At 45.5% G+C, this 13,151-nt stretch overlaps 1 protein-coding gene across 3 annotated transcripts in view; it reads left to right on the forward strand.

Moving 5' to 3' along the window:
• The window catches only part of LOC135378266 (piezo-type mechanosensitive ion channel component 2-like), a 101,089-nt gene extending 94,205 nt beyond the window's left edge, over positions 1–6,884 (forward strand). For all 3 annotated transcript variants that reach the window (XM_064611247.1, XM_064611249.1, XM_064611248.1), the window contains 3 exons: positions 290–695; positions 1,859–2,466; positions 4,841–6,884. In XM_064611247.1, the coding sequence (XP_064467317.1) occupies positions 290–695; positions 1,859–2,466; positions 4,841–5,108 (1,282 nt within the window). In that variant the 3' untranslated portion in view covers positions 5,109–6,884. The remainder of the gene's footprint in view (positions 1–289; positions 696–1,858; positions 2,467–4,840) is intronic.
• Positions 6,885–13,151: the final 6,267 nt, after the last annotated feature.

The following is a 13,151-nucleotide window of genomic DNA, read 5'->3' on the forward strand; positions in this document are numbered from 1 at the left end:
TGGCGCTTTCCAAACCCCTTTTGGTTCTGCCTCCATAAAGGAGCCAGGGGTATTGATACTCTTTTACTTTGTTGTGTCTGGCTACAACACTTGCAAATCAGCCAGTGTAACTGTATGCAAATTTTGTGTTTCCTTCTAATGCCATTCAATACTGAGATGACACCAGGCAACTTTGAAACTTCATTATGCTTCCTGCCCCTATTTCACCTCTTGTTTTGTTATTATGGCATGTCTTTTGAATATTTAGGTAACTGAAAACATCATACATTGTTCGCTGTCCTCAACGCAGGTACATGCTGGTGCCATTTCTGTATGAATTGCGTTCCCTCATGGACTGGATCTGGACAGACACAAGCATGAACTTGAGCAACTGGCTGAAGATGGAGGACATCTTCGCCAACGTGTTTCTTCTCAAGTGCCTACGTCGTGCTGAAGAAGAGTACCCCACGCCTAGGGGGTCTTGTCGCTCCTCTTTAACTAAGTACGGCTTGGGAGGCCTCCTCTTGTTTGCCATCATCCTGATCATCTGGTTCCCACTTCTGCTGTTCTCTCTTGGAAACACGGTTGGCCGGTCTCTGTTACCCTCGGATGTTACCCTGGAATTGAATATAGGAGGATATCAGCCCCTATTCAGAATTAATGTGCAGCAGGGAGCTATAAAGCCTCTACCATATGACAGCTGGCGCTTACTCCAGGTAAGTCTAATTTCCTTTGGGTTTTCCTCCACTGTACAGCATGCAGCTTCCAGGCTTTCCCCCCCCAAGACCTCCTTTCTCAAGGAGAACCTCCAGTATCTCTGCCGCGTCCTCTGCGGTTTGGGGACCGTGAGCGTGTTATAGGGTGGAAGTTGTGGTTTTAGAGTGTATGGTACCTACAGACAAAATAGCTGCCCTTGTGTGTAGTGTTGACATTTCTAGTTGCATTATTGTGATATTTATTGAGTTATTACTTCCTTTTCTAGCTCATTCTATCGAAGTAATATGAAATACCAGATGCAATGTTAGCATTTACTATTCATAAATGTGTGGGCCTCGGTTCATCCCACAGCTCATGTTACTTCTGCATGAATTTTATGTGTTAGCATATACATAATAATATTTGTGCTTAAGAAGTGAAGTACAGTGGACTTCTTGCGTCCTTTGGAGGACACCATTGCTCCGTCTCTGGTCAAGTCCCATAAGTAAACTTTGGTGCACTGTATATCAGAACATGGACAGAAATCCTCAAGACTACAATCTGAGAGCGTGTATGAATCAGTTGACCCCAAGTTGTCATAATGGACTGGTGGTACTGTGCGAGCACATGGTGCCTGGATTGGATTTTTCTCATCTGCTGATGCAGGGCTTCCCCTCCAAAGGACAGTGCATTAATCTGAGTAGGTCACTAATTTGGGAGGGCTGGATTACTGTAGATGCAGTCTTTGTAAAAGTAAAAACAGGACTCGTGACACAGATACATGGTTGTGGTACATAGACAGGCTTCATGCTGTCAGCACTTCTCATTGCACTTTGAGGCAAATAGTGAGGTGTTTGTGTGTGTATCTGTGCTAGGCAAATTCTGCTAAAAATGCACTGTACTTTGTTATCGTAGTTCTGAAGCCAACGGCTATGGCATTGGTGCTTTCAACTATATGTAGACAACCTGCCGACATTAGGTTCTGCTGCAAACTAGTCCTGTGCAACCAAAGTTCAAAGTTCGAGAGTTAAAATCTTGTATGACAGCTGTAGAGAAAATTTGTTTTCCATTGTGCAGTGCTTGTCGTACTTCTTTTAGGCATGAGGCATGTTACCATAAAATTATTTTAATATATTTCGGAACATGACAGAGTGAAGTCAGGATTTGTGTCTTTGGTTTTCAGGCACAATACAAGAACAGCGCTGGTGCGCTAGCCTTCCTGGCCAACTATGACGCTGCAGACGTCGCTGTCATCAGCATCAATGGCAATTCGACAGCGGTGTGGTCCATTAGCCCGCCAAGCCAGGAGGCCCTTATCCGTGAGCTCAACCAAACGAGTGTTGCGCTCCATCTACGATGGCAGTTCACCAGAGACATTGAAGATGTCAAGGAGTTTGAACGGACACATGGCGATGAAAAAGTGGTGACTCTTGCTGACTCTGCACTGCGCCGGGATCTTGCCATGATGCTGTCTGGTGACGCGGAAGTCGGAGGCGTGACTGTGCCCCCCATCCTGCCCAAATACCTATTGGTATCACGTGCTGGAAGGGTGGATGTAGTTCGCGCTCTCGATGGCGAGATGTATCGAAACTTAACATTGCGTCTGCACACTGGATCCTTCCAAAACTTAAGTGGCCTCTCGGAGTGGTGGCAGGTGCAAGGCAGCTGCTCGGAGAACTATCCGTACCCATTCCTGCCAGACACGGATCCGAGTTACTGTTCTTACCTGAACATCATAGTGTTTTGTGACAAGGTGTTTCCACAGGCACTGTCCCTACTTTCAGGATATGGGTGAGTTGCATAAGTATTCAATGCTTGTATTACACCATTTGCCAACCAATTTTTATTACATGTAGGAGCTGTAGAATTTGTCCGAACTATCAAGCAGTTCGAATTTTTGCAAATGGCAAGATTTTTTTTTCGATGTCTTTCTTCAAAATTCTCAAAGCAGTTTACAACAACAACAAAAAGTGCTCTTCAGTATAGTATGTAGTGGCTCTTAACAGTGCTCCATGAATCTACAAGAACATGAAGGTGGTTGTAGTGATGTGTGTGTGTAGTGAGTTGATCATGTTGTAGTTTTCGCATTCATAGCACAATACAAATGCAAGTTTAAGGATGTATTATCTCCTGGCCCATCAGCTGTAGAACAGTATTCATTTTGGGAGGCAAGAATGCCAAACAAAGAAGTGCAGAAGTTTGGGCTAGTTGGTACATACTACAAAAGGAATATGCGCATACAGACGGGACAAAGGAGAGGAGCGCTCTCCTAGCACTTGGCGTGTGTGCCTCCTCTCCTTTGTCCCGTCTGTATGCCCATATTCCTTTTGTAATGCCAAACAAATTGCCTTGAGGTTGTTTACTGCACTGTTTGCTGCGTAAAGTCCACGGAGAAAAGTATGCTTTTTTTTTCTTGTGCATAAACATTCTGTCCAGCTTTCTAATGCATTCCTCAAACAGAGCCAGTGCGTACAATGCGTTTGCTGTGTGGCCGTAGCCTCTCCTAACAGTCAGAAATATAGGGCAGTGCAGTGAATAGTTCTAGAGGTGCCTTTAACCATTGGGACATGGTTAGGTGAGAGCAAACGTAGTATGGCAGAGCAAACGTAGAAAGGAATGCCATGCTACATGATATCCCCATGCCATGCAGTAAACTATGCCAAACCTGGTGCTATCATGCATGCAGCTGCATTTTCTAGAAGTTATCATGAGCAGGGTGTCGAACGGAAAGGTTTTTCGTTTTGGTTTTCATTTCGGTTTAAACAAAACGGTTCAGTTCCAGTTCAGCTCCGGAGTAAAAAATAAAGGTTCGAGAACGGTTCGAACCGGTTCAGTTTCACATGCTGTAAGGAGAATTGATTGCAGCGAAAATATTCCCCGTTATTCTTTCCAACTGAAAAAATATGGCAGAATTAACGCGAATCCTTCGCGCTATTTCACCAGCAGCGATAGCTGTCGGGTCCACCTGAGACATTGCAACGTGAGACTGTGGCTTTACTGAATACTTCAGACACTCTTCTGCAGACTCCAGAATCTCCCCCCCCCCTTTTATATCTCCAAAAAGAAGGTTAGAAGGTACTATGTCACAAAAACAAGGAGCCTGTCTTGCACTCTGGCACATTGTTGTAATGTGACGTTTCTGAAGTTTCCTACCCAAACACCGATGGATGCCATGTATTGTGCACTTGAGGTCTTGCGTTACGTACAGTGTTGGACAAAAGTTTACGGAACACGCTCCAGCGCATTCCTTCCTCAGGGTGACATGCTAGCCGCGAATGGGACCATACGGACTTAGACATGTGCTTGGGTAACCCAGTCACCTGTTTGCAAGTTTGTACGGTACTATTCGCTGCTAGCGTGTTACTCTGAGGAAGGAATGCGCCGGTGCGTGTTCCGTAAACTTTTGTCCAACACTGTACCATTGAAGGCCAAATAGTTAAATTTTCCATTTCAACCGAAAACGTATTTTCGGTTTCCCTCCGGAACATAAAATTTTGATTCGGGTTTCATTCCAATCTGGTTTGTTTTGGTTTTCGGTTCGCTTAAGAACCCTGCTCATGAGTCATCATGGATAAGTAGAGTGGAGAGTCCTTGCATTGTTTTGCACTGGGCTGTGAGCTTCCTCTCTCATTGTAGCATAGATATGGAAATGCATTCAATGTGCTTGGAAGAGCTGGTGCATTTTCTTGTGTTTTTTTGAAGAAGCATTAAAGGAAAATTGGGAAGTGCATATCAGCCCTGGAGAAATCCCAACCCTTGAGCTAAAAGATGGCAGTTAACAAACATTTGTTGTTTGCCCAAATTGTTGTTTCAGCTCCTGCAGCTTATGTTACCAAACCCTTCAACTAATGTGACATAGCTGAATTAAGTGCAAATGGAGCTCCATAGCAGGCTCACATATTTCTTTATTGTGCAGCTTGCCTTGGATACTCTTGAACCTTTTTGGTTCGATATCTCCTTTTTTTTTCCCCATGTCACACTGCCTTAGTAATCTTAGCTTACCCTACATTGCCTTCCCTCACATTTCACTTCAGTCATTCTGTCATTAACAGCAGATTCAAGCTGATTCCACGTATGAAAATTCCTGTTCTGATGAACAAGTTCCTGCAATTGTGGAACTCATTATAAATTTGTTTGATCATATTTCTTTACTCTTCCCTTTCAGCATCGTAGGACTGTACACTACATTCGTGCTTGTGGCATCTCGTCTGATGCGTGGTTTCATGGCGGGCACCTCGTTCACCATCATGTTTGACGATATGCCCTACGTGGACAGAGTGCTGCAGCTGTGCCTCGACATCTACTTGGTGCGTGAGAGCCGGGAGTTAGCCCTCGAGGAAGACCTCTTTGCCAAGCTCATCTTCCTCTACCGTTCTCCAGAGACTCTAATCAAATGGACTCGTCCTACACACCCCCAACCCAGGATTCAGTGACAGCAAACTTAAAGTTAATAATGTCTCGTACTTAAGAGATTTACACCTAGCCTTGTGTCTACATATTCATTGAACTGCAGGCCAGTGTCAATACTATAGCACGATGTGGAAATGTTGCAAATTCTCTGCGAAAGATTTCCATGTACTCGGTAGTTTCTTAGCTGCGTTAAAGTAGACATCGAGTAATTTCCTATCAATGCTGACACCGAGCATCTTCCACTTGCAATACTAGAAAGAAGCAAATTTTGCACTAGCAGTAAACTTCTATTGAACATGTGCCAGCATATAACAAATGAGATTACAGAAAGGTGAATTAACCGTTCATAAACGTAATAGCTCTTCCTTCAGATGCTGTATGTGAACCATTTGTACTGGGAAACACGTCCTGAAATGGTAGTGTGAACGTGCTATAGGAACTTGAAATCTTGCGTAGTAGGCAACAGAATTATAGTACATAGATTAAAAATCGTATGAATTTGGAGAAACGAGACACAAATGAGTGTGAACGTCTATCTGCAGTATAATATACTGACCTCCATAGAAGTGTTATCAGTTTTTCAGGCTGTGATTTTACTCCTTGGTATGCAAACACACTATTTTTCAGGAAGCAGAAGGGAATGCAGTACAGTTGGGGGTTAATATGTCAAGACAGTATGTGTGGCAATACTGAAATCGAATTATACATCAATATGTGAACACACCTTTTACAAATTGTTGCAAAGTTGAGTGAGTGCAAGCTTTTCTTTTTCCCCGATGCTAAAAGCGTGCGTCACATTTGAAGATTCTGCCTCTAGTCATATGGCTTCACTTCATGTCTAATACAGAGAATGTCTATTACGCTCTTTGAGAACAAAGAAATAGGATGTGCCTGGTGACACAACATGAACTGTACAATATCTTGTATATAGAATGCAAGAGTGTGTATGTTGCACTAACATCCCAGGCTTTCAAAAGTGCCTGGTAGAAACAAAGTACTGAATCGGAGTGACAACTATAAGGGCCGCATTCAAGGAAACATTTTTAACACTGCAGGTAAAGTTTTATATTTTATATTTTTACATTGTGCCACATCATGGCTATCTGTAGAAGCTGTTAGAGTTGGCATCACATTAAAACCAGTGCCAAAGAGGCAAATTATTTGCATACATCCATGCGCAGTCTCTGTCACCGCATTTATTTGTTGCGGAGTCTGTGCAGACGATGGTAGCTTCTTGCCTTCTTTGGTGGCACAGGACCTATCAGCTGTTGTAATTGTGTTCAGTTATGGTTAATAATCGAGTGATGTACTAGGGGTATCATATGTAGGCAAAGTTGATCATTTTGGCATCATAGTGCTGGTAGAGTATTGAGGGGTACCCTACATATGTATATTCTCCCATGGCCTTACAGACTTGAGGCCTTTTCTGGTAGTCTTTCACCACACCTACTTCTCTAGTTGATGAAAATTGCAAATATTTTGATGTCTTGATGAGAACGTCCTGGTTGCAGTGTCTTACAGAAATGGTGGTTTTTATGGTGGTAGTCTGGTCAGCATTGCTAATAGCCTGTGCAATACCATCCATCGAGATATCCGCAAGTTGCATTGAAGTGTTCAAAGTACCCGCTGGCCTTATTCCTGACATTTATGGTTGAAGGAGTTTTTGAGAAGTTTAAGCCGAATTTTCTGCGGCCTTCTTATTTTCTGGGTGCCTTTGATTTCATGGAGTCTTCTAGTGCCTCATGTTCTGTAAAAGATGTCTCCATGTGTAATGCATAAATGTGTTTTGAAAGCTGGTATTTTATTTGCACTTATTGTACAGAAACACTGCATAGCAGCATAAGGTGTGTGCATCCAAGTACGGCAAAATATAAAGTAAGTTGTCGGACAAACTCGCATGTAGTGAATGAAATATAAAACCCTAAAGCACAGCACATCACTCCTTTAAAATGCACGATACCAACATGTAGGCCACCAGTACCAAAGTGGCAAATGGTAAGCAGCAAATTTTACATGGTTCATGGTACCCCCAATATAGCAACAACAAAGTCACAGAAACTGAATACGGGTGCCCTTTAAAGAGTGCTACTCCCTTCGTTGTAATTATTTTAAAAGTTGCACCTAACGGATGTAATCGCGCTTCGCTGCGGTCGTAGTGAATGAAATATAAAACAGTTTTACGGTTTGGTGGCCTACATGTTGGTATCGGCATTTTAAAGGAGTGATGTGCTGTCTGACTAGGTGTGCACGTCTAACAGATATCCATTTTAATCCACTGGTGGACGTACTATCAACGTGTAAAACCCATCCATACCTCTAACTAAGCACGTCTAATGGACGTGACTACTGGGCGTTTGTGGCATCCATTAGATGTTAGTTCAAAGCACATGGATGTCTATAGTACATCTATTAGAATTAATACGGGCCTAACATTTTTACGGGTTTCCTAAAAATCCAGCTACTGATGTACTAATATGCAGTGTTATACGAGGGGTGTCCAAGTCAAACCGGGACTTTCTCTCTCCTGAGTGTACAAATGGCTCGCGCTACTTCTTTTTCGTCATTTTCACACGCGACAGACCTCCGCGTTCACTACGTGGTGGTCCAAAGTTTGTGCAAAACAGAAGACACGTGCTGGACAAGATTGCGGACAAGGAGGTGAGCGCGCACATCGAACAGCGAATTGTCATGAAGTTTCTCGTGAATGAACGCGTAAAGTCATCTGAAATTCACAGAAGACTTCAGGCTCAGTATGGCCACGATACACGTAGCCGCAGCAAAGCGTTTGAGTGGTGCAAACGGTTCCGAGACGGCCGTACATCAGTGCAGGACGATCCCGGCCGGGGCGGCTCAGAGCCCAGAGTTCTTGAGAACATCCAACTTGTGGAGCGCCTGATCCTCAAAGACGGACGGATAACATGTCTCGAACTGGCTCGAAAGACGGACCTTTCTGTGGGATCGTTGAACACTATCATTCATGAACACCTTTTCACTTTCGGAAAGTTAGTGCCCGTTGGGTCCCGAGGCAGCTCTCCGTGTTTGACCGGCAGAGAAGACTGGAAATCTCCTAAGAGCTAAGGTACCGTTTCGACACTGAAAGCCGTTCCTTGATCGGATCATCACGTACGATGAACCGTGGGTGCACCATTTCACTCCTGAGTCTAAACGCGCATCAAAACAGTGGAAGCATCCGGGCTCGCCAGCTTCCAAGAAGTTCCGAAGCACCCCGTCTGCGGGTAAGGTCATGGCCACAGTTTTCTGGGACAAGGCTGACGTTGTTCATGTTCATTTTCTGCCCAGTGGTACCGCCATCAATAGTGCATATTGCTGCCAAGTTCTCAGGGATGTGCATAAGGCGCTGAAGCAAAAGCGGCCGGGCCTCATCACCAAAGGAGTCCTCCTCCTACAGGACAATGCACACCCGACACCGCGCATCTCACGACACGCACCTTACAGGAACTTTGCTGGGAGTTGCTGGCACATCCCCCTTACAGTTCAGACCTCGCCCCCAGCGATTTCCATCTCTTCGGGCTACTGAAGGCGTTCCTTGGGGGCCGCCACTTCAGCCGCGACGACGAGGTCAAGAATGCGGTCCGATCATGGCTGCTACGCGCCGGTAAGGATTTCTACGCTGCTGGCATCCAAGCCCTCGTAAAACGCTGGGACAAGTGCATTGGTGAAGCTGGAGATTACGTTGAAAATAAAACTAATTTCTCGCCTGTAAGTTCATTTTACTTTTGCGAGAAATGAAAAGTCCCGGTTTGACTTGAACACCCCTCGTATTAGATGTGCACTATGGCAGTTTCAGGGCAAGCCGTACAGTTGCAGCCGAACATATCACGGCCGGTGTTGCGAAATGCAAAATCCCGCAGAATTCGGCAGTCAACTGACGCCCCGTTCCTCTCGTACGAGTAACATTTGAGCCTCGATCGTCCGCATTAAATGCCTAAACTGCAGTGCAACGCATAACCGTCACCTCCCATTGTTAACTCGTGAAACTGTATGGGGGTTTCTCACTAGCCTTTAGGAAAGGTGAGCAACCCTCTTGCTGTGGGTTTGGATAGTTGAACAGAACTATCCACCATAGGTAACGTGCCAGCATCCCTCGGTAGTCTTCATTTGAATGCTCCCTATGTGTATTGTCATCAAGCAGGAGAGCTATCTTTGGAAGTAGGCTCCTTTACCACGTCAGAGGTGGTTGAAACAGCACATATGCCATCTTATTTTGACATTTACGAAGCATGTTGGGCTAGTTTGTACACTGCCTATAAGTCCCTGCGGATGTCCTGTCTATACTCCTAATTGTGCTTACGTCTCTTCGTTGTCTTCTACTTGTCAACCTTATTTGAGGTTCCCTTCCGGTATTCCATCGAGAAGTCGCCGCAGAAACGTTAGACTCCAACGTGCGAGCCGTTCCGTGGGGGATGTGTTTAATGCAAAGTTTAAAAAAAGAGAGAAGGTAAGTTCGGCGGGGTTTTTCAACCTTCTCAGCAAGGTGAGTGCCTGATAGTCAGTCTGGTTTGCAAATTTCGCAACAAGACCGCACCAAGGCAGTCGCTTGCGTCTGATGGCCGAACAGACGGGCGATTCAGATCAGGGAGATATACAGACGAGCTGTTTGTGCAATCGCCTTCGAAAGGGTGGCGAATGCGCCTGTTCCTGTGCTTTGCTTCATGACTATCGTGCACCTTTTCGTAAAAGCCAAGTTGATGGCTGCGCTAGGTCTGCGCTTCGCGGTATGAAGTGCCTGTAAAAGCCAACCATACCCAGGAAGCGCTGCAGGGTTTTTTACATCCTGCGGGCGGCGGTAGTCTAGGATAGCGTTTGTCTTCATTCGAACCGACCGCACCGGACGCCACCGCGAACCCTAGCAGGTCGATGCGGCTGGTAGCCAGCTGCATCTTCCGGGTGGGGGTGGGGGGAATATTTATTAAGCAGTCGAGTAAAAAATGTGAAATATCAGCTTCTACAGCGCAAGTAGGACATTTTGACGAGTGGAGAAGACCCATCCATCTTATCCATCTTACAGAGAAGCAGAGAGGCCCTGGCGTAGTCGTGTAAAACCGACGCTTCTCTACTCGACCAGTATAGTGTGTGGTAATGAAATCCATATTCGGTTCGATGGACCGGAGGTGATCGTTGAATCGGACAGCGCCCTCTTGAAACTGCCGAGTGCGGCTGTGGCAGATTCGGCGTATATCTGTAATCGACAAGCTGAGGCCGCAAGTGGTGGTGGACATATTCAAAGTGACATCCCCATAGGCCCGACGTGCTAAGGCGTCTGCGCAGGTGTTTCCGCGCAGGCCGGTGTGACTGCTGACTGGGTACCCATTGGAAATATAAGCTATGACCCGAGGATAGAAGTCGGTTGTATGTTGCGATTATCATGGTGTCTAGGCCTCCGATTGTTCTGGTACAATAATTTGTCAGAACCTCTAGCGCCGCCCTTACTGTCCGTGAACATAGTCCACGCTCCAGGCGCTGATCCCGCCACAGTGGTTTATCCAGAATCACAGACATGGGGGGATGAAGCAAAAAAATGGGGGGGGGGGGGTCATCATTACAGCTATGTCGTATAGAAAAATATTCGGGGGTTTCGCCAAAAATTTGCTGTGGGGGGTGGGGGGTCTGGATAAATCACTGCACCGTCATGTGGTTCAACGCGGTCAGTATGATCACGGTCCCTTAATGTATTGAGGGACCGTGGTGTCGCGAAGAGCTGCGATTCGGCAGATGACGTTTCCTAGAGAAGTTTCTCCGCCACTTCAAGGTTTCCATGTGGGATGTAAAAGGCTGCTGTTGATCCGCCTCGAGACACTGATCCATCGATGTACACTGGGAGTCGTTGATAGTAAGTTGAGCCGAGGCCCTCCGGCGTAAGTCGATGAGCAACAGCGAGAGGTACAGAGCTTTTTCTCAGAAGACCAGGAATGTGGTCACATACAGGAGGCCTTCGTAGAGTCCAGCCAGGGATACTGTATCTCCAAGGATGTATACCCCTATGCAACAACAACCCAGAGGGGTATACACCCCTCCCCCCCCCTGAAATTTCTGAGATTGCCCAATACAGCTCGGCTACTAATGCATATACCCATAAACATGTGTCCATAGTGTTAGTATAGACCGTTGAAGACGTGGCTTTTGAAGTACCGTATTTACCGCACCCAATCAACTGGTACAATTCTGAGTAATGCACGCTGCAATGCGTGTTCATGGGCGTTACCAGGAATTTTTCCAAAGAGGGGGCAAAGTGCTTTTAGGGGGACCAAGCGTGTAACCCCCCAACCTACCTCCTCTTCTTCTGGAGGCGGATGTTGCGGACTGTGCGGGTGTTCAGAGGTTCTTATTATGACATCTAAGAATAATCATTACGCGCACTGTTTTCACAAGCGACCTTGGAGTTCAAGAGGAGGGCCACGCCTTTCTTCCTTGCCTTTCTTCCCTGTTAGCCCGGCACCAACAGGGAGATGCGGGGTGTCGGAAAAGTCCAAGGAGGAGTGCTGGGAGCTGTGGGTGCGACCACAAAGTCAGGTATACTAGCCTTCAGTTGAGACACACATATGGTGTACGCTGCTGTGCTTGCGTCTCCGGAGCTTCATAATACCATACCGTACCATAAGCCATAAATCGCAATTTTTGGTACAACACGAGGAATTCCGGCCACTGCAGCGAACAGAATGTAGCATTGGGCTTTGACACTCCTGGGTCATTCCTTCGACATTCAGTACAAGCCCACAAGGCTCAGTTCGGAAATACTCACGGACTGTCAAGACTTGCACCATGTCCGGATTCAGATTTCGACGCTGCAATGGCAGATGACACCTTCTTCGTTGGATCTATTGACGGTATTGACTCATACGGCACCGAGCAACGTATAGGCGCTGCGGCGCCTTGCGTTCTGCGCCCTCTGCGGGATATTTTGTCGTTAGCGGTAGGACGCGAAGTGGCAAAGTCAGCTGTGTGGTGTACGAATGCGTGAGATGGAGAGTCGTATCTGTGCGCTTATTACATCAAAGGCATCCATTCTGTCACAAGTGGGAGTATGAGCAGCATTCTCACCACTGTGTGGCGGAGAACAGTATTTTGGAGGACACAATAAAAAACAAAAACTTTGTGGTTAGTTCTGAATCCATCCTTGACAAAATCCTTACACGTTGAACACGTTTTTGGTGCTTGAATTTTCTTTTAAATCAAATCGGTTCATTTATTATGTTTTCAGTGCAATTGTTGGCACAATTGGTATGGCACTCCTATTGAAAATTCTGTCACGCACCCTGACAAAATCGTCGTGGGTATTTTGGAAACACGATTTCGAGTCGATATCTGCATTCGCATGGGAGCTGGCTTCGTGAACGTGTAATGTGTACCCAGAAAGTTGTTGGGGTATTTCCACACCTACCACGGCCAGCTGGAGGCAACCGACTGTTCACTATACAGCTAGCCGACGCGGATTTCTCTTTTATTTATTTTTACTCTTGCTACTCAGAGCCTCTCGTTTAGCAAACAATCCTACTAATGTACGTCTGTCTACTAAAGACAAAAGACAGGGCGGCATATTGGATGACGGCACAGTGTTAAGTTACGCTCATAAAAATACTTTAATAAATGCACCTCATCAGTATTACCTGAAGAATTGATATCTCCTATTGACAATAAGTTCGTACCTTCCTGGACAGTTAATTACGCAGTTAAGGAAATTCTACTTTTCTAATCTTTTGTCAGCGTTGGAGGTTACCAACAATAACTATTTTGGAGCCGTGATGTTATCTGGTGATATGACCTACTATAGAAATGTACTTTTGAATATTACAAGTACTTTTGCCATGATTGGCTGTGTTAGGGATGATGAAGTTGAGAGGACGCGAATCAGTGTGCAACAGTAACTCCTTGTTTTATGTTATTCACTATACCATGCGTCCGTAACAGACAATATAGGGAGGGGAATATGCGCTTAGTCCACGGAAAAGAGCAAAACTCAACTCACGCAACGTGGACTTGGTACTCTATTGAAAAAGAAAAAAAAGAAAACGACGAATTAAAAGGAGTATGCAAAGAATATGCATGAA

Source organism: Ornithodoros turicata, chromosome 1 (assembly GCF_037126465.1).
Source record: "Ornithodoros turicata isolate Travis chromosome 1, ASM3712646v1, whole genome shotgun sequence".
NCBI classification, from domain to species: Eukaryota; Metazoa; Arthropoda; class Arachnida; order Ixodida; family Argasidae; genus Ornithodoros; species Ornithodoros turicata.